The sequence below is a fragment of the Malus domestica genome, chromosome 01, assembly GCF_042453785.1.
Source record: "Malus domestica chromosome 01, GDT2T_hap1".
NCBI lineage: Eukaryota > Viridiplantae > Streptophyta > Magnoliopsida > Rosales > Rosaceae > Malus > Malus domestica.
Window position 1 is genome coordinate 27,666,614 of NC_091661.1, and position 27,545 is coordinate 27,694,158.

The 27,545-nt window shown below is 38.3% G+C and overlaps 4 protein-coding genes, 1 long non-coding RNA gene and 1 pseudogene across 9 annotated transcripts; 4 read left to right on the forward strand and 2 right to left on the reverse strand.

Moving 5' to 3' along the window:
* Positions 1-874: 874 nt before the first annotated feature.
* LOC103424230 (receptor-like protein EIX1) lies at positions 875-4,099 on the forward strand (annotated as a pseudogene).
* Positions 4,100-6,927: 2,828 nt separating this feature from the next.
* LOC139190769 (uncharacterized mitochondrial protein AtMg00810-like) lies at positions 6,928-7,398 on the forward strand. Its single transcript, XM_070811249.1, has one exon. The coding sequence runs from the start codon at positions 6,928-6,930 to the stop codon at positions 7,396-7,398; it is 471 nt and encodes a 156-aa protein (XP_070667350.1).
* Positions 7,399-9,858: 2,460 nt separating this feature from the next.
* Positions 9,859-10,956, forward strand: LOC139197973 (uncharacterized). The gene is made up of 2 exons (XR_011583412.1): positions 9,859-10,771; positions 10,850-10,956. It is a non-coding gene; the product is annotated as an uncharacterized lncRNA (long non-coding RNA).
* Positions 10,957-11,743: 787 nt separating this feature from the next.
* On the reverse strand, positions 11,744-13,483 carry LOC103430947 (hexose carrier protein HEX6-like). The gene is made up of 2 exons (XM_029103049.2): positions 12,468-13,483; positions 11,744-12,369 (listed from the first exon to the last, which is right to left on the reverse strand). The coding sequence occupies exons 1-2, from the start codon at positions 12,918-12,920 to the stop codon at positions 11,887-11,889; spliced, it is 936 nt and encodes a 311-aa protein (XP_028958882.1). The 5' UTR covers positions 12,921-13,483; the 3' UTR covers positions 11,744-11,886.
* A 281-nt stretch (positions 13,484-13,764) lies between these two features.
* Positions 13,765-22,140, reverse strand: LOC114824999 (uncharacterized). 2 transcript variants are annotated; one of them, XM_029103051.2, is made up of 5 exons: positions 22,023-22,140; positions 15,615-15,759; positions 15,105-15,331; positions 14,625-14,882; positions 13,765-14,302 (listed from the first exon to the last, which is right to left on the reverse strand). In XM_029103051.2, the coding sequence occupies exons 1-5, from the start codon at positions 22,062-22,064 to the stop codon at positions 13,997-13,999; spliced, it is 978 nt and encodes a 325-aa protein (XP_028958884.1). In that variant the 5' UTR covers positions 22,065-22,140; the 3' UTR covers positions 13,765-13,996. The 2 variants fall into 2 exon arrangements, with proteins under 2 accessions (XP_028958884.1, XP_070682203.1); XM_070826102.1 differs by lacking the exon at positions 22,023-22,140 and adding an exon at positions 15,864-15,966.
* Positions 22,141-22,631: 491 nt separating this feature from the next.
* On the forward strand, positions 22,632-26,824 carry LOC103439156 (uncharacterized). Of its 4 annotated transcripts, XM_070826120.1 has the most exons (12): positions 22,632-22,717; positions 22,879-22,950; positions 23,684-23,811; positions 24,173-24,231; positions 24,533-24,636; positions 24,948-25,037; positions 25,155-25,291; positions 25,410-25,563; positions 25,729-25,778; positions 25,940-25,996; positions 26,359-26,398; positions 26,486-26,824. In XM_070826120.1, exons 1-6 carry the CDS (start codon positions 22,649-22,651, stop codon positions 25,035-25,037), a joined length of 522 nt encoding a protein of 173 aa, XP_070682221.1. In that variant the 5' UTR covers positions 22,632-22,648; the 3' UTR covers positions 25,155-25,291; positions 25,410-25,563; positions 25,729-25,778; positions 25,940-25,996; positions 26,359-26,398; positions 26,486-26,824. The 4 variants fall into 4 exon arrangements, 1 of the variants encoding a protein (XP_070682221.1); XR_003773691.2 differs by lacking the exons at positions 22,632-22,717; positions 22,879-22,950 and having other exon boundaries at positions 23,091-23,811; positions 24,474-24,636; XR_003773697.2 differs by lacking the exons at positions 22,632-22,717; positions 22,879-22,950 and having other exon boundaries at positions 23,194-23,811; positions 24,489-24,636.
* The last annotated feature ends 721 nt before the right edge of the window (positions 26,825-27,545 follow it).

Sequence of the window (27,545 nt, forward strand, 5' to 3'; positions counted from 1 at the left end):
CTAACTTGATTACAGAAGGTAGAGGCTAGCGTAAAAGCTATGTCCTTCGAACAGTAATTCCGTCCCACTCTTGTGCTTGTGGTTCTACAACGTCTGCTCGACCAGGATACAACTACCTAATCCTACAATCCGCACTGGATTATAGAATTCTAGCGAATTGCTTTGTGTGTTTACTCTCTCTCTGGAATTTTGTACGGAAGAAAAGGAAGAAGAAAAGATGTCATTTGGATACCATGGATTGCATATATATAGGATGTTTCACACCCTTTCAAATACCAGTTCAGTGTATTTGAAGGTTCACAACTCTTTTCTAAGAGCTGTGTCTTTTAATCAAAACGTTTTTAATTAATAATAAATTAATTAAAAACTTAATCCGAAAATTAAAATTAATGAATCAGATTATTTTTAAATTCCAAGGCCCCAAGTGCCCCACCAAGCCCTTGTCTTGATTAATTAATATTAATTGTATTTAGGCTATATTATACAAGCCTAATCCACACAACCATAAGGCCCAAGCCTTCAATCCATTTCCAAATGGCCCACATTCTAATTACTAGACTAAAGCACTAAATCTATATAAAGGCCCCTGTGAATCTTGTTTTCCCCAATGTGGGACAAGAGTCTCAAAACTTCCAACACCTACTTCATACACTAAAACTTGGAGAGAAGCGCGAGAGTTGTTTTACTACTAATCAGGTTTCTCACTCTCTTACTTAGCTCTAGTCAGGCAACACCTCATTTTCTAGAGCTACCTGCAATTTTTCATCTATATTAATACTTAATGTATTTGAAGGACCGACGATTCCCAATTCCAAGTGGGGTCTTAAATTAACTTCTGTCTCTATAGATGTGGACTAGCTAGTCCTAAATAGCCGCTTCGTTTAATCCATCTTATCATCTATGAAACTTTTGTCAAAGATTCCAAGAGTCCGTCCGACGACTGCTACTCTCATTGATGTGCATCGATTTTGAAAATGCGGTCTCATGCCGTAGAGGATGGTTTAGAAAAGGTGAGGCTCCCTAATATATATAGGTAGCACTACTCTGGATTGTTCATTGCTCATACACATCACCTGCTTCATACACTAGAACTTTATGGAGAGAACCATGAGAGTTGTTTTATTGCTAATCAGGTTTCTAGCCATTGCAACCATTACTTTCAGTATTGGTTTATGCAATGGAAATCCCGGTTGGCCTCCACTTTGCAAAGAAAGTGAAAGACAAGCACTTCTGATGTTCAAGCAAGATCTCAAGGACCCTACCAATCGGCTTGCATCGTGGGTTGCAGAAGAACATTCAGACTGTTGCAGTTGGACAGGAGTTGTCTATGATCACATAACCGGCCACGTCCACAAGTTGCACCTTAATAGTTCTTATCACTCTTTTTGGGATTCCAACTCTTTCTTCGGTGGTAAGATAAATCCTTCTTTGCTCAGTTTAAAGCATCTCAACCACTTGGACTTGAGTAACAATAATTTCAGTACAACACAAATTCCTAGTTTCTTTGGTTCTATGACAAGTTTAACACACCTTAACCTTGCAAACTCAGAGTTTTATGGAATAATTCCTCATAAACTGGGAAATCTTTCCAGCCTACGTTATCTCAATCTCAGTAACATCTATAGTTCCAATCTGATGGTAGAGAACCTTCAGTGGATTTCTGGTCTTTCTCTGCTGAAACACTTGGACTTGAGTTCTGTAAATCTTAATATAGCATTTGACTGGTTGCAAGTTACAAACATGCTCCCTTCTTTGGTAGAGTTAATTATGTCCGATTGTCAACTTGTTCAAATTCCCCATCTACCCACCCCAAATTTTACTTCCCTGGTCGTCCTTGATCTCTCTTTCAACAATTTTAATTCTTTGATGCCGAAGTGGGTTTTCAGTCTTAAAAATCTAGTTTCTCTTCATCTCAATGATTGTGGTTTCCAAGGTCCAATTCCTAGCATTTCACAGAATATGACTTGTCTTAAATTTCTTAGTCTCTTGGAGAACGACTTCAATTCTACCATACCTGAATGGTTGTATAGCTTGAACAATCTTGAGTCCTTACTTCTTTCTTACAATGGCTTACATGGTGAAATATCGAGTTCCATTGGAAACATGACATCCCTTGTCAATCTAGACTTAAAGTATAATCAGTTGGAAGGGAAAATACCAAATTCTTTGGGACATCTTTGTAAGTTGAAAGTTCTTGATCTGTCAAAGAACCATTTCACTGTTCAAAGACCATCCGAAATCTTTGAAAGTTTGTCCAGATGTGGTCCAGATGGAATAAAGTCATTGTCGTTGAGAAATACTAATATATCAGGTCCCATTCCAATGTCACTAGGAAATATGTCAAACTTAGAAAAATTGGATATATCTTATAATTCGTTAGAAGGTGCAGTGTCGGAAGTTTCTTTTAGCAAACTTACAAAGTTGAAGCATTTCATTGCAAAAGGAAACTCATTGACTTTGAAAACTAGTCAAGATTGGGTTCCTCCTTTTCAACTTGAAATTTTGCAGCTGGATTCCTGGCATTTGGGGCCTAAATGGCCAATGTGGTTGCGGACACAAACACAATTAAAAGAACTGAGCTTGTTTGGTACAGGAATTTCAAGTACTATTCCAACTTGGTTTTGGAACTTAACTTCCAAAGTACAGTATCTGAATCTCTCTCACAATCAATTGTATGGGGAGATTCAAACTATAGTTGTTGCTCCTTATTCATTTGTTGATCTTGGTTCTAACCAATTCATTGGTGCATTGCCTATTGTTCCCACCTCATTATTGTGGCTAGATCTTTCCAATTCATCATTTTCTGGATCTGTTTTCCACTTCTTCTGTGATAGGCCAGATGAACCACGGCTACTTTATTTTCTTCTTCTCGGGAACAATCTTCTTACTGGAAATGTACCCGACTGTTGGGTGAATTGGTCATTTTTGGAATTCCTAAATTTAGAAAACAACCACCTAACTGGGAATGTCCCAATGTCCATGGGATACTTGCCACATTTGCAATCGCTGCACTTGCGCAATAATCACCTGTACGGAGAATTGCCACATTCCCTACAGAACTGTACCGGGTTGGAAGTTGTTGACCTTAGTGGAAATGGGTTTGTCGGAAGCATACCAATATGGATGGGTAAAAGCCTTCTTGGGTTGAACCTTCTTAACCTTCGTTCGAATGAGTTTGAAGGAGACATTCCTTCGGAAATTTGTTATTTGAAAAGTCTCCAGATATTGGACCTTGCGCATAATAAACTCTCTGGAACGATACCGAGATGCTTCCACAATTTGAGCGCCATGGCTGATGTGTCAGAATTCTTTTTGCAAACATCTCGGTTTATTATTTCTGATATGGCTCATACAGTTCTAGAGAATGCAATCTTGGTAACGAAAGGGATAGAAATGGAATATACCAAGATTCTGAAATTTGTAAAAAACATGGATCTTTCATGCAACTTTATATGGAGAGATCCCTGAAGAACTTACCGGCCTCCTCGCATTGCAGTCACTCAATTTATCGAATAATCGCTTCACTGGAAAAATTCCTTCAAAGATTGGTAATATGGCACGGTTAGAATCTCTCGATTTTTCCATGAACCAACTTGATGGTGAAATTCCTCCAAGCACTACGAATTTGACATTTTTGAATCACTTAAACTTGTCCTACAACAATTTGACGGGAAGAATTCCGGAAGGCACTCAGTTGCAGACCCTTGATCCGTCTAGCTTCATCGGCAATGAACTCTGCGGACCTCTACTCAACAACAATTGCAGCGCAAATGGAGTGATACCGCCACCAACAGTTGAGCAAGATGGAGGAGGATACCATTTACTTGAAGATGAGTGGTTCTACGTGAGCTTGGGAGTTGGATTCTTCACGGGGTTTTGGATTGTGCTTGGTTCTTTGCTGGTAAACATGCCATGGAGCATTCTTCTTTCACAGTTGCTGAATAGGATAGTGCTTAAAATGTGTCATGTAATTGTTGAATATGTTTAGCTTTGTTTTGTACTTTGAGTAAGTTTGTTGGCATTTTCCTTGCTGTGACGAATATGCCAGTATGGTTGTGTTGTATGATTTTGTCAAATTTCGTTCTCTTGTTTCATTGTATTTTTCTTTCAGGTTTGGTTTTAGAGGGGTTAGGTTTCAGTCTCCCCTCCATTGTATTGTTTTTGTTTTTGTTTCTAGAGGGGTAAGTTTTATGTCTTCCCTTCTTACTCAATGTTGTTTTTCTCCTTTTTCTTGGCATTATGAGGGGTAAGGTTTATGTTCTCCCATGACTAGATGTAACTTATTTGTTTCGTTATCAATAAAATATTGCTCGTACCGTCGAGCTTTTTCTAAAATATAAAAAATAGAAAAAATTATCCCATAAAAAATTATAACTTGTTTTCTGAACAAGTAACTCTTAATTCAGGAGAAGTAAATTGAATGACAAGAGAAATGTGTGAAAATGGTTTAGGGATAATTAATTATCAGCAAACTCACATTATTCACATTATTTCGTGGTTGTATTTTTAAAGAAAAACTAATGAAAATGGTTTGAAAACTTTGAGTTTTAACGATAAGGACAAAATAAAATATAAAGTGAATAGTACCAGGTTTGACTTTTTATTGTAAAAATGTGGTTTTTCGTTAAAGTGAACAGTATTGTGGACATTTCATTAAAACTCCATATTTTTAATTATTTTTAATTTATAATTTTACCCCTGGATCTTTCTTTTGTTCTCGCTCTTCTCTTTCCCCTTCTTCTTCGTAGTACTTCTCTCTCTCTCTCTCTCTCTCTCTCTCTCTCTCTCTCTCTCTCTCTCTCTCTCTCTCTCTCTCTCTCTCTCTCTCTCTCTCTCTCTCTCTCTCTCTCTCTCTCTCTCTGTTCTTCGTACTAATTCACGTGAAACTTCTCGCTCTTCTACGAGAAAACCCAATTGCTATGCAGCTTTGAAATGCTCGTGCTCCCTCTCTCTTCTTCGTACTAATTCACGTGACACCTCTCGCTTTTCTACGAGAAAACCAAATTGCTAAGCAGCTTTGAAATGCTTGTGGAGCAAGCAAAATAGTGACGACGGAGTTAGCATTTTCCTATGTTATTTAGGGGCACTTTTTGTCACAAAGCATTCATATTGATGCCAATATACGCAAAGTTTATAAACTTGAAACATGATACATTATGAAGCAACTTTGTTCCTAGAATAAATAAAATCGACTCGACTCGATTCGACTTGACATGTATCGATCTGTAGTTGCTTGACATCCTAAGCATAAGGGTTAAGAACAGGGGCTGTTTAAATCTTTGAAAAGAACATAATAAAGGCATATATTGCATGTACAAAAAACCAGGAAACAAAGTTTTACGACAGGAAAGAAGAAAAAAGAAATGCTAGAAGTATAGGGACGGTCCCTCGTCTCTGCTAGATGAATGCATCATGCATGCTACAATGACAGTGAAGGAAGAATAGAAAGTTTTGCAGAATCCAACTCCACTCTTCATGAGTCTCCAGCATTAGCGAAACTTCTGTTGGATTTGTGACCAAGTGGACAACAAGCCAAAATACCTTTCGGCTAATAAAATAGAATAAGGAAAAGGGGGACATCATTATGATGTCTAGCCCTTGATTTGTGGCTTTTACAAAGGCAAAGAATATGTGGCAATTATGGTTTTGTTCCTTTTGTTTATTATATGTTTTTGGTTATGCCTTTGGTGAAGTGGGAGCGGCAGCAGATGAGATAAAGGGAATTGTCTGTTGACAGCTCCAATTAGTGAGCAGAGGAGAGAGCATTCGGCTCTCCCATTTGAAATAGAGTTGCTGCTTTCCCCCTTTGTTAGTGATCACTCAATCAAAGATATTTGTGCTACATGTTGTGGCTTTTGGGAGAGAAGGAATTTGGTATACGTTTCCATTTTCTCCATTTGTTCTTTGTTTTAGTGTTGGGAGCAGCCTCTCCATAAAATGGGGGTAAGGTTAGCCGACATTCACCTCTCCCAGACCCTGCATAAAGCGGGAGCCTTGTGCACTGGGTACGACGACGACCGTTCTTTGTTTTAGTGAGAGCTATTGGGTGTATGTGAGATTTGGGTTTAAGAGTTAAAACTCTATTTGTAATCTCCTTTTGATATTAGTGGAATTTCCTCGCCGTCTCGGAACTGGACGTAGGCTTACGCCGAACCAGTATAAATCATTGTGTCATTTTATATTATTTGTATTGTCATATTTTGCCGTTGTTGCTTATTGGTTTCATATTTGACGCTTCCGCACAATAACTTCATCTCATTTGGTTTGCTGCCCCTAATGCTGTGGTTGAGCCTACTTGTTTTACGTAGGCTAACAAATATCCCGAATGGAAACAGGCAATGGCAGAAGAGTTTAATGCTCTTTTGCGTACTGGCACATGATCCTTGGTTCCATTTCTTCCATCCATGAACGTTCTTCCAAATAAATGGGTATATCGGATCAAACGACATTCTAATGGTTCCATACAACGGTATAAGGCTTGACTAGTCGCAAATGGCTTTCACCAGCAAGAAGGTATAGATTACAGCGAGACGTTCAGTCCTGTTGTCACTCATGCAATAATCAGACTCATTCTCTCCATTGCACTTCACTACAATTGGCCTATCCGACAACTTGATGTTCAGAATGCTTTCTTACATGGTTCTTTGGTAGAGCGACAAACCTTCAAGTTTTGTGGAACCTCAATTTCAATCACATGTTTGTAGACTACAAAAATCATAATATGGTTTGAAACAAGCACCTCATGCCTGGTAGCAGATTCTTCGTTGTTCACCTTCTTTAATGGATCCACAGTTATCTACTTGTTGACATATGTTGACGACATCCTTGTTACGGGCAATAATCCATTACATATATCTCGGTTCATTCAACAGCTTGGCCAAAAAATTTCTATGAAAGATCTAGGTCCCTTGCATTATTTTTTTGGGAATGGAAATTACACGAACATCCACTGCCATGTATCTTTCTCAATCCAAGTACATCTTGGACCTTCTAAAGAAGACCAAAATGTCTTATGCAAAGCCTCTCACCACTCCCGCTGCAACTGGCCCTAAGTTGAGTATATATGACAGAGAACCTTTGTCAGATGGCACTAATTTTCGAAGTATAATCGGTGCTCTCCAATATCTTCTTTTCACGAGACCTGATATTGCTTTTGCCGTCAATCAGGTCTGCCAATATATGCATTCACCCACTACTGCTCATTGGGATGCTGTCAAACGCGTACTTCAATACTTGAAGGCCATTCATGATCAGGGCATTGTCTATAAACCTAGTCCTCTCACCCTCACTGCATTTACCGATGAGGACTATGCTGGAGATCCTGATGATCGACGCTCCAGTAGTGGCTATGGCATTTTTCTTGGAGATAATCTCGTCTCTTGGAGCTCCAAGAAATAGTGGGGGGTGTCTCGCTCAAACACTGAGGCCAAGTATAGACAACTGGCCTATACGGCAACCATTTTATCTTGGTTTCTCCATATCTTTCGTGACCTGCACCTTTCTCTTTCTGCACCAAAGTTATGGTGCGACAATATGAGTGCACTTGCAGTAGCTTCTAATCCTATTTATCAGGCAAGGATGAGACGCGTCGAAGTTAACTATTGCTATATGCGAGAAAAGGTTGTTTGCAAAGAAATTCAAGTTGGCTATGTCGCAACTACTGATCAGATTGCAGATCTTCTCATAAAAGGATTGTCCTCTGCTTGTTTCAGTCATCTCCTCTCCAAGCTTCCCATTCGTCAACGCTCACTTAGCCTGCAGGGGTGTGATAAACCTATTATTCCTACATGTACTCCAGGTCAGCAATCCACATCCCTGCAGTTTGAATCACCTAAGTCTCGCTCACCAAGTCAAAGTCAGTTTGGATAACTCAAGGACTCTTCACTAGATAGAGAACCAACGCAGTCCTATCTCTTCTTAGACTCAATCAATTTATATTTGTAATTTGAATTCACTTGTAATCCGCTATACGTTTATACTGTAACAGACTTATCTTGTAATCTCTATATAATGAAGTCAAAACCTCACTCATCATCGAGTTGAGCTTATGCAATCAGTCTTTACAACCCTAGCTTAAATTCTTTCAAGTGGAGTATTGGAATCTTAATCAAGCGAATTATTAGAAATGGCGCGTTGAATTCACTTGTAAGGGAACCGGATTTGGCTCACATGATGACTGCCCAAACTCACCATGTGCCCACGAGTCTTCAAAGCTGCCAGCGATCCCTGAAAACAATATCTATTGGTAAGAATTCGTAGTCCAAAATAAATGTTATATATTAGATAATGTCGAATGCCCTTAACCAACTGAGTTAGAAGTCACTATTGAAGTTGGTCAAGCATATATATGCAGCAACATTTGAGTAAATCATGACACACTTATGGAGATTATAAGAAAAGTAAAACTTATACCTCAAACGTAACCTTCCCTACGCCATCATAGACAACATCAACGCCATTGTTGAAAGTTATTTCTTTCACACGAGCGACAAAGTCCTCTTCCTCATAGATTATGACATGGTGGCATCCATCCTCCTTGGCTTGAGCTGGCTTCTCTTGAGTTGATACGGTTCCTATGACAGTGGCACCAATGGCATTAGTCCACTGGCATAAATGGAATCCAACTCCACCGGCAGCGTGAACAAGGACCATCTGTCCAGGTTCGACCTGTATAATTAAGAACACTCGAGTCATATCTAATAACTTCAAGAAACAATTGCTTTTGAAAAGGGATGGTCAGTACGCGTGTTACAAATGCAATTGTAGAATGTAGCAATGTTATGATAATACGATTATTGACCCTTTAATTATAATTTGCTGTTAAGATTAATTTTAAGATTGTTCTTGCCACATTTATTTTCAAGGAAGATTAAAACGAGCAAATGCAGCTGCACAAGTATAAAACTACCTTGAAACAACGGCGTAGTAGACACTAAACACTCAGCTGTCATCTCCTTCAATCAAGATGTCGGTCAAATTGCATATATTTCAACTATGATCATGATCGTGAAGTACAGGTTAGCGCAAAGAGTTTGTATACCGTGATTTAGGTGTGTATGATGACGTTGAAAGTCAGAGCTTTTCACAGCCTTGCACTCTAGATCTGAAGACGCTTTTGGACAAGACCATGCAACCAACCTTGTTATGTATTTTCTTTCTTAGAAAACTAAAACAACGCTTCTCTCGAGTTCGAATCCCAAAACCAAAATTCATCCAGTATATATATCCCTCGCTGATAGGAAAGGAGAGAAAAACAAAGCAATGCCAAGAGCTCCGTCAATCCGCTATTCATTGATAGACGAAGCTCTCTCTTTATCATCTCGTGCCAGATGTAACAAAGGATTCATCCTTTTTCCTTCTCGCGAACCACGGGAGCGCCTAGTGCCCAGAGGAGCAAAGCTAATTTTCCTTTCGGGGTAAAGCGGCGCATAAAAAAGGTTTGGCCCGTCAAAAGCCCAGTTCCTTCGCGAACGAAGTTCAGAATCAACAAGGGTTCGTAGAACGAAGGGGGTGTACAACTGGCGGTGTACAACACCACCACGTTTTTGAAGACACCAAAGGACCAATTGGCAATTAAATAAAGTACCTTCGAATAAGATGACAGACTAAATGAATAAAATATCCCTCAGACCACATGAACTCAACCGCCTGCACAACCCCGGCCAGTCCACCAATGACTCTAATTTACTCAGAGTTTTAATTTGCTAACGACTTAATTTATTTATTTATTAAAGGGTAATTAAAGAAAATCTAGTTGTGAAGTCCTTGTAGTTTGTATTGACCAGTATTGACTGATACGAAGGGTAGTATGGTCAAAATGGTGGTGCTGAAGTATGGCAGTTAGCATATTTGGAAGTCAGTTAGAATTGGCGGTAAAATTGGTTAGAGCTGTTAGAACTAGTAGCATAAGAGATAAGGCAGCCATTGAGATATATAAGTGTGCAAGAATCTTGTAGTATTCATTCGAAGAAATATACAGAAACTCATGACCTCTGCAATTCTCTTTCTTTCTCTCTAAGTTTTCTGCTTTTCTTCAATTCTCTATGCACTGTTATCATGGTATCAGAGCCGGCCGATCCTTGGTTTCAATTCCGATGTGCAAGTCTTCTTGATTGATTGAAGCTCGATGGTAGCTGCAAGTTCTCAGGGATTTCTGCTCAAAGGTTCAAGATTTTCATTCGTATCAGGTTCTTTGTTTCTGATTTCACAGTGCACACCATCTGTTTGCGTTATGTTCTAGTTGGAGAATGTTTGTTATTTTTCTGAAAGATTGACGGCCCATAGCCATTGTTAGAAAATTGAAAGGACGATAGCCATTGTTTGAGAGCATAAGAGGCCAATAGCCATTGTTTGATCAAGATTTGTTGGTATTCATTCAGTTGTTTCATTGAAAAAGGCCGATAGCCAGTAGGGAAGAATCTGTGATAGTGTATTTGGGGTTCAAGAACAAGTCTTTTTTAACTGCAATATAAATTTATGGATTAATATTCTCTGTAATCTTGTTCAAATGGCGGAATCTATTGTTAAAATTGAAGGGTTACTTGGTATGCTTACAGTGAAGCTTCAAGATGATAATTTTGTAACAATCTGTTCTTAGGGGGTATGAGTTCATAATGAGAGAGAGAGAGAGAGAGAGAGAGAGAGAGAGTGAGAGACCTCAGGACCACCAAGTTCATGGACTCGAATGGCTTTCACCATCATTGCTGCTGCAGGTGATGCTGCTGCTTCAGTGCCAATGTACTGCTCTAACTGCTTTCTGGGTTCTAACTGGGTTCTAACAAGGTTAAAAATCACTTGTTACGCGTCACTCTAGTTACTTTGGCACCTTAGCATGAACTCCACGTACTAGTATTCTAAGGTTCACTGTCAAGAAAAACGTGCATACGTTTCACATTATAAAAGAGATAAATATACGTTACACTGATTTGTAATTAATGTATGTGGGTTGGGGACGAAGTTATCTTTTTCTTCTTTTTCTCCATTACAAATTGACGAATTTAAATCTGGGGAAATTAAACTTTAAAAAAACCAAAATAATTCATCTACACAGATTTGTAATGATTTTCATTTCTTTTGGTAGGAAATAACTGGATACGATTCATTCAATTTCTATTACTTTATTCATATGCCGATTAGAAAATAAAAAAAGCAAGACAATGCTGGGAATTTGAAAATCAGCGGTGGCAGGGTCAGCTTTATGGGCATAACATTTGTGTAATGGTGAACATTGTTGGCGGAGGACTATACTGGTTTCTTGGTCGTACCTCCACCATGTTGATGCTAAACGGGTGAATAATCAATATTTATAACGAGTTCACCGCAATCATGACATCTTTATTTATTAATGAATTGTTATATGAAGAAAATCTTACACATGACAACGCATCTAATTAAGCGCATAAATCTTACGTGACAGTAAACTCATTTTATATAACGTCGCAGGCTTGTTGGACTCACTTTGCTAATGTTTCAGCCCAAATATTTTCATTAATTGGTTTAATTCCTGTTAATTTTGAATTACGCATTGTAGTGTTGGATTCACAAACTTTTTAATTCTCCACTTTCAATTGAATAAACAAGTATGGTATGTATTTCAAACAAACAAGATTGAACACCTAATTAATGATTAGTTTTCAGATAAAATGCACCAAACACTCATCTTCTTCTAGCAAGCAAGAAAAACTAGTCATGCGATGCGGAATGTTTGAATTGCGCGACATAAACCAAATTTTCCAATCGCAAATTTGGTGACAAATAAATTAATTTCATTAAGTGAAAAACTCAAATGGATTACATAATTTGATTTTTCTTTAAGGGGATTAGTTGTGGGAAAGCTACGGTAGTCTACCTCTTCGGAGGTCGGAAAGACTTGCCGAGGCATTTCTCTCAACCCAATTGTTCGAAAAGTACCGCGGATATGACATTGATCCCTGTCACTTGCTGAAAAAATGGTATGGCTATTGCCATCACAAGCTGAGGCCTATACTTTCTCTCCAGGATTTTCTTGAAAGGGTGTTTGATGTTTTTCGATATGTGGTTTGCTTTGATCAGATCAACGAGTTCTGCTTGGACATCATCGACACCTCTAATACGTTGTAGCATTTGCTTGGCTGTTTGGTGATCCGCGTTATGCTGGATTAGGCTGTTAGGTGTTTCGGGAAGGAAAAGTGCTCCCGGTGTTAGCATTGAGGCAGGGACTGCAGCCATGGCTAGGGAGATTCGCCACACCCAACCCCCTTTGATCTTCTCAGAGCCGTAGTTGATGAGGTTAGCTGATAATACGCCAATGCCGAAGCTAAATTGGAAGCCATTGTTAATTGCTCCTCTGTATTTTGGTGGTGCCATTTCCGAAAGGTACAATGGAACAGCCTGCACAACACAAACACAGATTACACAAGTAACACGAAAAATAGAAACATCGAATAGGGTATGCTTATATGATTAATGTTGAGGGCAAAAAGTACTACCTGATTTCCAAAACCAATACCAACTCCAAGCAATAAGTGGCCGAGGATGAGCATGTAGATGTTCATAGCTGCGCCGTTTAGAGCTGAGCTGGCAAGGAATGCAGCTCCACCGGCAAGGATTGAAGGCTTGCGGCCGTAAGCCCTTGTGACCAAACTGGCAAAAAGGGAAGCTACAAGACCAGATATGTAGAGTGAGGATGTGAAGGAGGTCCACAGTTCACTGTCGAATTTACAGTAGTTGCTGATTTTGGTGTCTGATTTCATCTTAATGTTTACTTCAGGGAAGAATTTTTTAAGAAACGGCTCCATTGATGTCACGCCGCCTGAAATTCCAATGTCGTAGCCGAAAATTACACCTCCTATGGCTGCCATCATGCAAGAGATGATGACGAACAGTGTCATCCTGCTGTTGTATTGCCCCGCTTCACCTGCTATTGCTAACCCAACTGCCATTGCTTCTTCCAAGCTCACACACAGATACGAAGACAGAACTCAAAATTGTAATTTGTACCAAGAGAATGGAAATATAGAGAGCAGTCTTACTCCGTTTTCCGACAATACGACATTTTAAACTAGTGTAATCTACGGAGAACGAATTCTTGGCCTAACCACGTCTTCAAGAGCAGCCTTACATGAGTGGTATGGTCAACAAATGGTTTTGGACGGAATATGTAGGCAGTGGTTGCAATCACTACCACTACCAGACAACTTCACGCAGGACCATGAGCATTTGTCTGAACTCTGAAGAAAGTTAAGCGCCTGTTTTGGCCACTCTTCAGCTGCCATTGCCTGGTTTAACAAACCCTTTTGTATTTATCACTCTTTTTTGCTGCTTTAATATCTGCTTTGCAGTTAATCGCAAGCACTTAAACTTGTCGACAGCTGCCACCCGTTGGTACCCTGCCGGAGCTAATGGGTATGGTAATGCGGATGCCGCCGGAAGTGACGGTATAATGCATGATTAATGTGTACAATGTTTGTAATTTTTGGTTTACAGATACTACAGTATTGTTACTTAATTATTTATATTAATAGCATATGCTAAACTAATTGATTATTGTCATATTTTACAAAGTGATTTCAAAACAACTTTCATTTACGGTAAGAGAGACTCGGAAATAATACAATGAACAAAATTAAACAGAGAATATGCAGAAGTGAATGGCATGAAAGCGAAAAGAGAGACTACCAGAAACAATAGAGTGTGCCAGTCGGGCACCTTGGCATGCTTCCCACGTCACTCTAGGTACATTGGCACCCTAGCATGAACTCCACATGCTAGAATTCGAGGGCTCGCTTGAGAAAACCGTGTGTATACTCAAGTGATGAGAGAGACATATGTTACGTGATACATCCCTGCTGTTTCACAGAAACAGTTTTGCCTTTCATCAGAAATGCGAAAAATACAATTGCCTTTTTTGCTTGCTGAACAAGTCTGTCTGTCACTAAAGTTGGAGATAACATCATTGCATTTTGCAAACCAACTCATATTAATCTGTTCACAAAGAACAGCAGTTGAGGCAGAAATTTTAGGGTATAAGCACAGCCGAGCCTGATGTTTTCCTGTTCTCGAGGTCTGCATGCGCTTGTGCTGCGTGAGACAATGGGTATTTGTGATTTACTCGAACTCGCAATACGCCTGATGCAACATTAGCAAATACCTCTCCCGCAACCTCTAACAACTTGTCTCGAGCTGCAGTGTACTGGAACAGGGCCGGTCTGGTCAGGAAGAGTGAGTTTGCTGCAAGAGCTGATAGTGGGACGGGATCAATTGCACCTGATGCTTGTCCGAAACTCACCATGTATCCACGAGTCTTCAAGCATGCCAATGATCCCTGTAAACAATGCCCCAGTTAAGTACTAATTCCAAAATTCACCATTAAGAAATTAGACTAGCTAATCTTCTGAACTGAAAAAATCAAAGGATAACAGTTTCATAAAACTAGCTCGAACAGAACAGTATAGAGATTTGGTATGCCTGGCCTGTCATTGAGAAACTTCAACGCTAGATTAGGTAATAAGTCACGGAAAAGCAGAAGCAGTAACAGGCTGTGTTGATACTCAATGAAACCAAGAACATCAAAGGAACGGTGCAGAAGGAGAACCTAGAATCATTTCTGTAACTTCTGTATAAAATTGAGGGATGGTAAGATTTACCTGAAAGGTATCCTTCCCTACAGAATCATAGACAACATCAACCCCATTGTCAGATGTTATTTCTGTCACTCGAGCAACAAAATCCTCTTTCGTGTAGACTATGACATGGTGACACCCATCATCCTTGGCCTGAGCTGTCTTCTCTTTAGTTGATACAGTTCCAATGACAGTTGCACCAAGCGCATTAGCCCACTGGCATAAAAGGGATCCAACTCCACCAGCTGCTGCGTGAACAAGGACTGTGTGTCCTGGTTTGACCTGTATAATTAACAGCACAAAATTCAGCTCGAACATTAAAAGCAGCAGCATTCAAATTTATAAACAATTTCTAACATTGAATCAACCGTGTTTAGATAATGAAATTACAAGTTCAGGAAGCATTTGGTTACAACTTGACCACCAATATTTGTCAGTTGATTGTATTTTTTTGACACATTAATCACATAGTTAACAATACATAAAATTGTACAATAAAACAACCTTGAAAGACTGACGTAGTAGAACCTGAGCTGTCATACCCTTAAGCAATACCGATGCTGCAACAATAGGATCAATTGAAGGGGGAACCGGCACCACTTTGTTTTCAGGAAGGATCTGCTCTTCCGCATATGACCCCATCGGAGTGCCAACATAGGCCACCAGATCTCCAACTCGCCTGTCTGTTACTCCAGGTCCTACGGCTGTCACAACTCCACAAGCTTCCATACCTGAAATGAAAATTGATTTGTAGTGACGTTGAGTTTCTCGACCATTTCTCTTAAGGATTAGTCAGTTCTATTTCAAACAGCAGGAATGGCTAATCTGGTTTCATGCCCGGCATTCTTTTAGGTTTGCTAAATCATTCTTGATCATATCTGAAAACTGTAATCTCACGCGAAATGTTTACTCAAGAAACTGTTAAGAAAAAACTAAACTTAGAAATTATGCCTTCAAAGAGTGGACAAGATGTCAATCCTTCCTACATTTCGGAACTTGGAAATGAAGCAAAACCTGGGGAGAAGGGCATTGTATCAGCCTTATAATAAAGTCCTTTGCGGAAGTATACATCGATGAAATTAACCCCTATCGCCTTCTTCTTCACACGAACCTCCCCCTCCTTCGGCTCTCCTATTTCCACTTCTTCCCATTTCAAGACCTAGCAGCATTACATCACAAAATTAAGTGAAATGGGGATAAAAGCATTAGAAATTTGGATAATGACATGTAGCTGAACCAGATAGCAGATGAAAGAAAAATTACGAGCAAAGGAAACTTCTTTCAAGGAAAACAAACTGAAGTAAAACTCCAAAACAAACGGGTTTTGAATAATATGTTTCAAAGGTTGTGTATGAACACACTTGATGTTGTGCTAGGATAGCACCAAACCTTTTAGAACCAACTCAAGCTAACCAACAGGAAATTTATCAAATAAAAATGCAAGAACAAAATATTAAAGACACCAAGATTTTAACGAGGTTCCTCAACAGTCAGTGTAACTGGAGTACGTCCTCGGAGCAGTAGGAGCTCACCCAATAATCCACTATCAACCAAATGGGAGTTTACAAAGTGTTGGCAATCTCACAACCCAAATAACCCAATACACTCAATAACTCTCACACACCACAGAAACAAATAGAGAAAGAAATATAATGAATAATTTCTTCTCTATACATGTAGCTCAAAGCTATTACAACAATAACTATGATGAATGATTGCTAACAAAAAAGAAGAGCACATTCTTCTTCTTTTCAACAAAGGGTTGCTGCACCCTTTCTATTTTCTGATGCTCTGCAGCTTGCACTCCTTTTCTCTGCAGCTCTCTTCTCTCTTCTCTCTTATGCTCTAATCTGAAAATTGAGCTCTCATTTTCTTCTCTTCTACCGAAACAAAACAATGAATTATTATTCAAAACAAGCCATCACTTTCGGCTAATAAAAAACCACAAAAGAAGAAAAACATCATCATGATGCCTCCTCATCATGATGTCTTTATAATTTTATAACCAAAAGTTTTTTTCTTTTCCTTTTTTTAATAGCCGAAAGTTGTTTGTTTGGCCATAATTCAACAATCTCCACCTTGGCCAAATTCCGAAAACACCATGATAAGCCAACCAACACAATCAACACAAAAATCACTCCCAAACACTAGCAAAAGAACAACTCATGCCGAGCCAAATGCTCCAAAAACTCCTACTGCTCAACGCCTTCTTTATATAGGCATAATGTGAGCCAAGTTCAAACAGTGAACAAACTTGGCTACACCAACAACCTTAGTCAACATATCAGCGGGGTTATCTTTAGTTGGAATCTTCTGGAGAATGATTTCCCCTTCACCAACAATTTCACGAACAAAGTGATAACGCACATCTATATGCTTGGTCCTCGCATGATGAACCTGATACTTAGCCAAATAAATGGCACTCTGACTATCACAATGTACCTCCACCTGCTTCTGATCAACCCCCAAATCCCTAATCAGCCCATGTATCCAAATGACCTCCTTTATAGCTTCAGCAACTGCCATATATTCAGCCTCTGTAGTAGACAAGGCAACAGACGACTGCAAAATGGACCTCCAACAAACTGGTCCTTTAGCCATAGTAAACACATAGCCTGTAGTAGACTTCCTTCCATCCAGATCACCTGCATAATCTGAATCAACATAACCAACTGCAAAATGACCAATACCAGAGTCATCTCTCTCAAAGCATAAACCAACATCTCGAGTACCATGGAGATACCTCAATATCCACTTAGCTGCTTGCCAATGCTCTTTACCTGGATTATGCATATATCGACTCACCATGCCAACTGCATGAGCAATATCCGGTCTAGAGCATACCATTGCATACATCAAACTACCAACCAAATTTGCATATGGTATATTTTTCATTTTCAGCTTCTCTTTATCATTTTTAGGACACTGTAGAGAACTCAATTTAAAATGAGGAGCCAAAGGGGTACTAACCGGTTTGGTTGAATCATGAACTCCAAACTTCCGAATCAACTTCTCAAGGTATTGTCTTTGATTCAAACTGACGAAACCCTTTGCTCTATCTCTAGTGATCTCCATGCCAATGATCTTTTTTGCTTCACCAAGATCCTTCATCTCAAACTCATTCTTCATTTGTTTCTTCAATTTCTCAATCTCTTCAACATTCTTTGAGGCAATCAACATATCATCAACATATATCAACAAATAAATGAAAGACCCATCTTGCAACTTCTTGAAGTACACACAATGATCATATTGACTTCTAGAATAATTTTGGCCTCTCATAAATTTATCAAACCTCAAATATCATTGCCTTGGAGATTGCTTCAAGCCATAAAGTGATTTCTTCAATTTGCAAAACAAATTTTCCTTCCCTTTCACTATATACCCATCCGGTTGACACATATAAATCTCTTCATTCAAATCACCATGTAGGAAAGCCGTCTTCACATCAAGTTGCACAAGCTCAAGATCATATTGTGCAACAAGAGCTAACATAATACGAATTGAGGAGTGCTTCACAACTGGAGAAAATATTTCATTGTAGTCAATGCCCTCCTTCTGTGCATACCCTTTAGCAACTAATCTTGCTTTAAATCTCACATTGCTTTTCTCATCAGCATCTTCCTTCTTGGCATACACCCATTTGCAACCGATAGCTTTCTTGCCCTTAGGCAATTTAGCTAACTCCCAAGTCTTGTTCTTCAAGAGAGAATTCATCTCATCACCCATGGCATTGCACCACCTCTCATTTTCTTCACTCTCAATAGCTTCCTCAAAATTGGATGGAATCTCATCAGTGATAATAGGAAAAGCAAAAGAAACATAGTCACTATACCGAGCTGGCTTGGTAATTTGTCTCTTTCCTCTGTTCTTGGCAATAGACTCTTGAGGTGAAACTTCCTCTTCAACTTGAATAGAATCTTCAAGTTCAACTTCTTCAACATCCTCATGGTCTCCAACTTCTTCACTTGTAGTGGCTTCGACATCAGCGGAAATAGGATTTGAAGTATTAGAGGCAACTTTCTCAAGCTCCACTTGTTGGACATCTTTCACATTCTTCTCAGAGTCTTTAAACATACTTTCTTCATCAAATGTCACATCTCTGCTGATTACAAGTTTTTTCATCTCCGGGCACCACAACCTGTAACCTTTGACACCACTACTAAAACCAAGAAAGATAGCATTTTTGGCTCTAGGATCAAGTTTATTTTCAGTCACATGAAAATAAGCAGGTGAACCAAAAATACGGATATAGTCATAATCAGAAGAAGATTTTCCAGTCCATACCTCCATTGGTGTCTTACCCTGAATAGCAGCTGAGGGTAACCGGTTGATGATGTGACATGCATAAGTAACTGCCTCTGCCCAAAACGACTTGCTTAAACCCGACTGAGACAACATACATCTAACCTTCTCAAGCAAGGTTCGATTCAATCTTTCTGCAACTCCATTTTGTTGTGGAGTTCCCCGAACACTGAAATGTCTCACAATTCCTTCCTCTTTGCAAACTTTAAAGAAAGGATCGGATGTGTATTCACCACCATTATCCGATCTCAAAATCTTAATCTTTCTTCCAGTTTGGTTCTCAACCATTTTCTTCCAACCCAAGAAAATGTTTAACACCTCACTCTTGTGCTTCATAGTGTAGACCCAAGACCTTCTTGAATAATCATCAACAAAGGTCACGAACCAATGTCTACCACTCAAAGAGGGAGTCTTTGTAGGACCCCAAACATCCGAATGCACATAATCAAGAATGCCCTTCGTCTGATGTACAGCAGTACCAAACTTCACTCTAGTTTGCTTCCCCAAGACACAATGCTCGCAGAAATCAAGCTTACAAGTCGTGGCACCTTTTAGAAGACCTTGTTTCACAAGCCCTTGTAGAGCTCTCTCACCAGCATGGCCTAATCTCATATGCCACAGTCTAGTAGTATCTGAATCAGATGTGCCCATATTTTCAGAAACTACAGATGCTTCATCTGTCACAGTGCTTCCCTGCAATAAATACAAATGGCCACATCGAGGAGCTTTCATCACAACAAGTGCACCATAAGTAACTTTCAATGTCTGTCCATCTGAATGAAACCTGAAGCCCTTGGATTCCAAAGTACCCAAAGAAATAAGATTTTTCTTCAAATTCGGTACATACCGAACACCTGTCAACTCTTTAACCATGCCATCATGCAACTTCAAACGAACTGTACCAATCCCTTTTGTTGTGCAAGGATTGTCATCTCCCATGAACACAACACCACCATCAAACTCTTTCAAGCTTGAAAACCAATCCTTGTGAGGAGTCATATGATGAGTACAACCCGTATCCAACACCCACTTAGTAGCACAATCAAATGATGAGGAAGTGGTTAAAGCAAAATCAGAAAAATCTGTTCAACCTCAGCAACATTAGCTTCAGAACTTTCTTTGCCTTTGGTCTTCAATTTAGGACAAACTTTCTTCCAATGGCCCTTATTATGACAAAAGGCACATTCATCCTTTTCCAAAGGTTTTCTACCTTTAGAGTTTCCTCTAGGTCGAGACTGTGATTTTTTCCTGCTAGAAGATGATCTCCTCTCCGATGATCTACCTCTAACAAATAAAGCTTCAGAGGTACTATCATGATTTTTATCTCTATGCCTCATTTCATAATTCATCAAGGCATTTGACACATCTTCAAATTTTACAGTTTCTTTACCATGCATAATAGTGGTAACAAAATGCTCATAAGAGTCCGGCAAGGAATTCAACAATATTAAGGCCTTATCTTCATCCTTAATATCCTCATCTAAATTTAACAAGTCGGCAATCAACTTATTAAAAGCATCAAGGTGTCTAATCATTTTTGAACCTTCTTTGTATTGGAAGCGGTAGAGCTTTTTCTTCAAGTGTAGCCGGTTCTCTGCACTCTTCGTCATATACTTGTCTTCCAATTTTTGCCACAACACACTTGCTACCGTCTCCCGCATCACAAAATACTTCTGAGTTTTTGCAAGGCACAACCGAATTGAAGAGCAAGCCCACAAATTTAATTTCTCCCATTCCGACTTCGAAATAGCTTCCGGTTTTTCTCCCAAAGCGGCAAGTAGATCTTGTTGAGCCAACACATCTTTAACCTCACATTGCCACATCCCGAAGTTGTTTGTGCCATCAAACTTTTCCACTTCGAACTTTGCATTTTGCACCGTAGTTCTTATAGAGAAAGAAATATAATGAATAATTTATTCTCTATACATTTAACTCAAAGCTATTATAACAATAACTATGATGGATGATTGCTAACAAAAAAGAAGAGCACATTCTTCTTCTTTTCAACAAAGGGTTGCTGCACCCTTTCTATTTTCTGATGCTCTGCAGCTTGCACTCCTTTTCTCTGCAGCTCTCTTCTCTCTTATGCTCTAATCTGAAAATTGAGCTCTCCTTTTCTTCTCTTCTACCGAAACAAAACAATGAATTATTATTCAAAACAAGCCATCACTCTCGGCTAATAAAAAACCACAAAAGAAGAAAAACATCATCATGATGCCTCCTCATCATGATGTCTTTATAATTTTATAACCAAAAGTTTTTTTCTTTTCCTTTTTTTAATAGCCGAAAGTTGTTTGTTTGGCCATAATTCAACACTTGATATGGCTTGAGATAAACTATAAACACAATATAAACTTTAGTTTACAAACTCAAATACTTCAAGGCCTCGCTCGATGTCTATGATTGAATTGGACTGAAAAATCGCTAGATTCAATGTATGTCAAAGAAAGAAATTTGGAAAGCAGAAGAAGGATTGATCATGAAGAACATTCCAATCACCAACGAAATGGTAGGATTGGAGGGATAAGCTTACTTCATGACTACTCCTCTTTTTACTTTCAACTTATGACTCGTCTGGAAGTGCTTTTAGAATGACTGAAAACGTTTTTGGTGAAATTGATTTTGGATTCCAAAAGCACTTGGAAGAAGCATCAAATATGTGCTTGTAGGAAGCACTTCAAGTGCTTTTTTAAGATTCAATTAGATTTTTACTAAAAATTGATTTCAAAAATATTTTCACAAAAAATACTTTCTGTTACTTTAAAAGTACTTCCAAACGACCCTTTGACTTCCATTTTTTCCTTCGACATTGAATCATAGTGAGTTATCGAATCCAGTCAAATCCTTGACACCAAACAAGAACTAACCTTGTCCGGATTAGTCCGATGAATACAATGGCATAAGAAATCATGTACTCTTGGCTAAAAGCAGAAAGGCTATCACTTTCAGCCTGTTACCAGATTTCCCATCAAACAACTTGGATTTATTGTAAACAGAAATAGTTTACAAATGAAATCAGGCACTTAATATTGCAACCGACAAACAAGTCTTGATTTTGTGATCACAAATTCAAACATTCAAGTTACCCAAAAAAACACAGGAGAGAGAGAGAGAGACCTGAGGACCACCAAGTTCATGAACTCTAATGGCTTTCACCATCTTTGTTGGCGATACTGCTTGATTTCTGGGTACGGACTATTTTCCGGTCAAAAGTGTGATTTCTTGGTAATTATCCCTTAATAATTAGCCTAACTCGTGTTAATATTATAATGTTGGACCTACATCTTTTTTTAGTCCATGTCTCGTACACGCACCAAAAATCATAAAGAGTTGTGATATTTCCACTCCGATGTCTTATTTTCTTATCCACCATTTAATGAAAATGTTAATAACATATTTATCCTTTTAAAAGAAGATTCTTAAACCCTTGAAAAAGCAAAAAATAATTTTAAATAATAAATAAATAATGGTGGGTGGGATGTGATATCTTTGGTGGAAAGAGGTTGGGAAAGATTTGGGTTAGAATCGACGGAAAAGTTGGAGGAATGAATGAGCATGTGCTAGACGAAGGCGAGAAACTTCAATGGAGAAAAAAGAGAATTTGGTGTGAGATCTGCAGTTTTGACAAAAAAGGAGGAAGAAAAGTGGTTTGGGGGTCCGGGATCTCTGCAGGACGACGATTGGTGAGAAGTAGATGATGAATGTCTAGGTCTTGCATTTTCTATGGTGGTCCCTTAGAGTTTATGTTTATTGTGCAAAGCACAGAAGACCCTGCTTATCGAGTTGTATCTATGCTACCATCAAAGCTTAAGGTATACGCAACAATAATCATGGTTTCTTTAATATAAGAAGAACATCCAGGACAAGTCATATATAATATATGCTTGGAAGCACAAGTTTAATGCATAACATTTTTTAGGTTACATGTGTTCCGAGAATGATATGTTTTACGTTTAACTTCATTTCCTTGCAGGACGAGGTTCATGCTAAGATTATTGTGGCTGGTATTTCAACAACCTGTAGTCAGAAAATTCACAACCAATTGGTATGTACCTGATTAAAATAATTTACGCTTTGCTACCATGCTGGTGCAATAGCAAGGTCTTGCACAGTTTAAGTGTTATCTTATCAAATCATTATGTACCTATAATTGTTCTATATGACGAGTTTCTTTTCTTTATGGAATAGAGAAATATAAATTTATTACCAAGTCTTAATGGTGTAGGGTATATGTAAATGAATTCAATTAGAACTCACATTTTTGTTTTCTGTTTTGTAGCTGCCTTGATCATTAGTTGGTGATATTTGGGAGATTGGGTCATCTGGTTGTTTGGATTTAAGTGGGATTGAAGTTATTTTTGCCGCTTTTTGTGATTTGGGTCTGGGTTATGGTCAAGTTATTGCTATTTATTCTGGGTATTTGCTGAAATTTGTGTTCAATTAGTGTGAGTTCTGTAATTGGTTTGTGTTCGTTCATATAACCTTATGTTCTTGGAATGTGATTTAGCTGTGGCTCTTTCATTTGATTCTTAATTCTTTATGATTCAGCACTATGTTGATATTGATGATGAATTTTTCCTCGCGATTAATGCTTTCATGTTTAAATCTTAATAACTATACTTGCTTCTCTTGGGTGTATGTTTTGCCGGTCATGAAAAACTGTCGGCCAATCTTTTTGCACCACTCTTTCGCACTCTTTTCCGTGGCTATCATGTTTCTCTCTGACCTTATAAATTTTGCCTTCATTCACAACAAAAAACCTTGCGACGAGCAAACAGGCACAACCAATTCTGCCAGAATTGCTGGAGAATTCCACAACCAAGGTCATCGAGTACGGCCGAAAGCATGTTGAGGGTCGAGACGGCGATAGCACCGATGTTGGCAAGAGCGGCGACCCCTTTTCAAGGTACGGTCTTCACTGATTTGAAGTTTTAGTTTGTTTGTGATTTTTTTTCTTTTGGATATGTAATTTATCCTTTTGTACTTGACAATTTGTGATCCAAAATTTTTTTCTCGTGTTTTGATTTTCCTGTGAATTTATATGAGTTTAGATTTTTATTGTTAATTTACTGATGTTGGGGGATCATTTTGGCTTCTAGATTGGTTTGAACTTTTTTCTGTCTTTGTTTTTTCCTTTGTGTAATTTTAGTCAGATTGAAGTGTTCTTTTCAATTTGAGATTTAATTGAAGTGTTTAGGATTATCTACATATATATAATCAATGTTGAAATTTTAAACTAAATCACTATGCTGCAATCAAACCCACAGATTGTTGGGTCCAAAAGAAGAAGAAGAAGAAGGAGTGAACAACATGAAATTGGCTTTGGGTAAGCTTCCACTCTCTTCTGTGTATGATCTCTTTGAGAAGTGATTTTGGTTTGTGCTTTCAAAAATGATGATGGCAATTTCATATTTGGACAGAGAAAACAATAGGCATGTATGATGAAGTGGAATTTTTCGTGGTATTATCAACATGCTTGTTATAAAGAATTCTTCATTTAGTTTTTTGGGTTGTGTGTTTTGTGCTGTTTCATTCGTGACTTGTGTGTTTTGTTGTATCTGATTCAAGAATACGTCATTGAAGAATGTTAATGAATCCAAACATGGGTTTTGGGGTGTTCTTGCTAGAAAAGCCAAAGACATTCTCGACGATGATGATAATGGAGTTCAGGATTATGATTCACCCCGAACAACAAGGACGAATATGCTGTCTTTGCCAACAAGGGGATAAGGTGAGATATAGTTTTCGTCATGTCTTTATAGTAGCTGGGCATTTTCCAAGGACTTTTAATTGCTGCTGCATTGTTGAATACATTAAGAATGATCCGGTAAACCAGAGAGGGAGTCATCAGCTTATGGATTTGTTAACACATCCAATGTGTTGTAATCTTTTCATTACTTAAACATGTTAAGACATCAATTCTAAAAAAAACTTGGTCTGCTACTTTACTTATGGTGCTGTTGGTTTACTCCAACGATAATACCTAGCTAGGATAGCCTTTTCTTTATGTCTTAATTATTGATAGTGCTATCATCATGGCAGGCTATGTTGGGGCAAGAACTGTGCAGGCAAAGACATAAGAGTGATGGATTTTGGAACGAAATGCAGAGGATATCATTTTGTGCTGCTTAAGTAAAAGTTTCCTCTTCTGTTATATTTGTGTGTTGGATATTGTAAAAAATTAATATAAGTTGTATATTCATGATAACTGACTGATTAAGATTACTTACAAGGGGTATATATGCACAGGAGAGCTCAGCATGAGGGTGCTGTTGGTTTACCTTGCCTGGATGTGTAGCAGTGTGGGGTTGTTCAAGAAAAAAGGTTTTAAAGGATCCTTTGCAGATGCAGGATCTTCTGCTAAATGATAACATTGCAATCCGAGTGTAATTAGTTTAGTTTTTTCTAGTTTTTTTTTTTTTTTTGTGAAATGTTATTTACAATGTCAGAATGTTTCTTGGAATTCAGTTGTCAAGGTTTCTTTTTATATTTTCCCTTTTTTAGACATTTGCAGTTTTGTCCGGAGTGTGTGAGCTGTTGCTTCAGCCAAAACAGGTGCTCTCTCCATTTTTCATTTCTTCCATACTCAAACCCTAGCCGCTCCACCTGTCTCTCCCACACATAAGCAAACTCCATCTGAAAGCCGAAGAATCCAAAGGTAAATCCCTTCGAACTCTTTGATTATCAACCAGATTTCAGAATGTTTTTGGGATATACACTGCTATTTCATATAGTGTTAGTTCAATAGTTTAGTCCTAAGACCTAGCTCATGAGACATCAGAATTTCGATTGATTTAGCTTTTGTCCTATGCCTTTTTTGTAGGCACAACAAGGATTGTAGACTACACAAACTTAGAAGATATGAAGTGTGCGGTAAGTCCTTTTACTTTCTCACTCCAGAGTCCATACATTCATATTTTCTGTAACCTTCTATGGAGCATGGGTACTAGGTTGTTGAATATTGCTTCTTCAATATGTCGATGTGTCTGAAGCATCTATAAGAATCTCAAACTTCATAAATAATTTCCATGCAGATCAAAAAGCTTGATGGCTCTGAGTTCCGAAATGCTTTTGACCGCCAATCTGTTTGCGTATGAATCTTACAAGTTGAAAATTTATTTTCTCTCCTCCTGTATTTTTGTTTATCTTTTGCTCTGTTGGGTTTTTTTTTCCAACAACTCAAAGGGCCGAAAGGTATTCTCTTTTCATATTCTTCTCTCCCAATTTCTTTAGGGTTAATTTCAATTTTCTTATGCTATTTGCATTGGTGCTTTTTAGGGTTTAACTATTTGATTTCACAGATTCATTTCAGACACAGTAAATAGTTACATTTTAAATTCGTATTTCATAACTTGGTTGCTTGATTCTAATGTCGATTCGTTACAACAGAAGTGAACTTTTTCTTTCAATAATTTAATCTGATGTAACTCTGTTTTTGTTCTCTCATGTCTAGGTTGGTCAAGGACATGGGGAGAAGAGCACTTTGGAAATGGGTACGAAAGGAAATAAACTTGCTGAACTGCATTGGCATCTATTGTTTTGGTTTTTCTTTGACAAGTTAACTTGCTCTCTCTTTGCAGTAAGGTGCACAAATATGGAAAAAGCACGACAGGGGAAAGCTGGGATATTGTTGTGGATGAGGAGACCTATTACGAGTGAGTCTGGACTTGGTTCTGGTTCTGTCTACATATAGTATGTTGAAGCAGTCAAAAGGATTTCAGGGGCTATAAGGGATGGCTGTAGAGGCCACCCGCTCGATATTGCCTTGTTCGGTTGTTCATCCAGATACAAATTCTTGTTTAGCTCAGAATGCACGGGCTACATCAGCTACATTTAGGAAAACATTTCCGCTTTACTTTTCTTTGATGTTTGTACCATTCATTGTTTTCAGCCTACAGAAGGTAAATTCTTCAAACTCAGCCTTTTCTTCTCATTATTTACCAGGATAATGCTTCTTTAACAATTATTTTCTGAAATGGTGCGTTTACCTATTAGTTCTGCCGACCACGATATTGGATTTATTGCCATGAAATGGTATGGAATTTGTTTATGATTTTGCCAATTACACAAACTGAGTCGTTTTTGCTGTTATCTGTTGGAGTTTTATGAGTTGTGTCTGGTGTGCCTTGCCATGAATAGTGAAGGATCATTGACTCTCCTTCTTGGCAGTAGCTGGATAGTCTTTCATATACAATTGGATCATGGTAATGTTTTGAGGCATTTCAAATTATTCCACATGTAAATAGTTTTGAATTCAGAGTTTGGTCTTTCAATTTCAAGCTGGCATATGATCTTTGAATAGTTCAAGCATTTTTGTTATCATTCTAATTCTCTGAAGGTAAATAGAAAAATTGCATGTAAATCGAACAATGTTTCATAACCTTTTGTGTGTTGGTACTATTGTTGATCCAAAGCCACAAGAACTTTGTTGGTGTAATCTTTTTTGCATGTAAATAGAAGTCTGATCTTTTGTGTGTATACAAGCAACAGTATCATTTAAACGCTTTTAAAATCCACAGCATCGTTTGGGCAATTTTTGCTAGTTATAACCAAATGTATGAAATTGAAATGTTATAGAAATGTTGTACGAGGTTACAATTGGAGAGAATTTTTCAGTGTGATTGGAACACGGGATGGTAC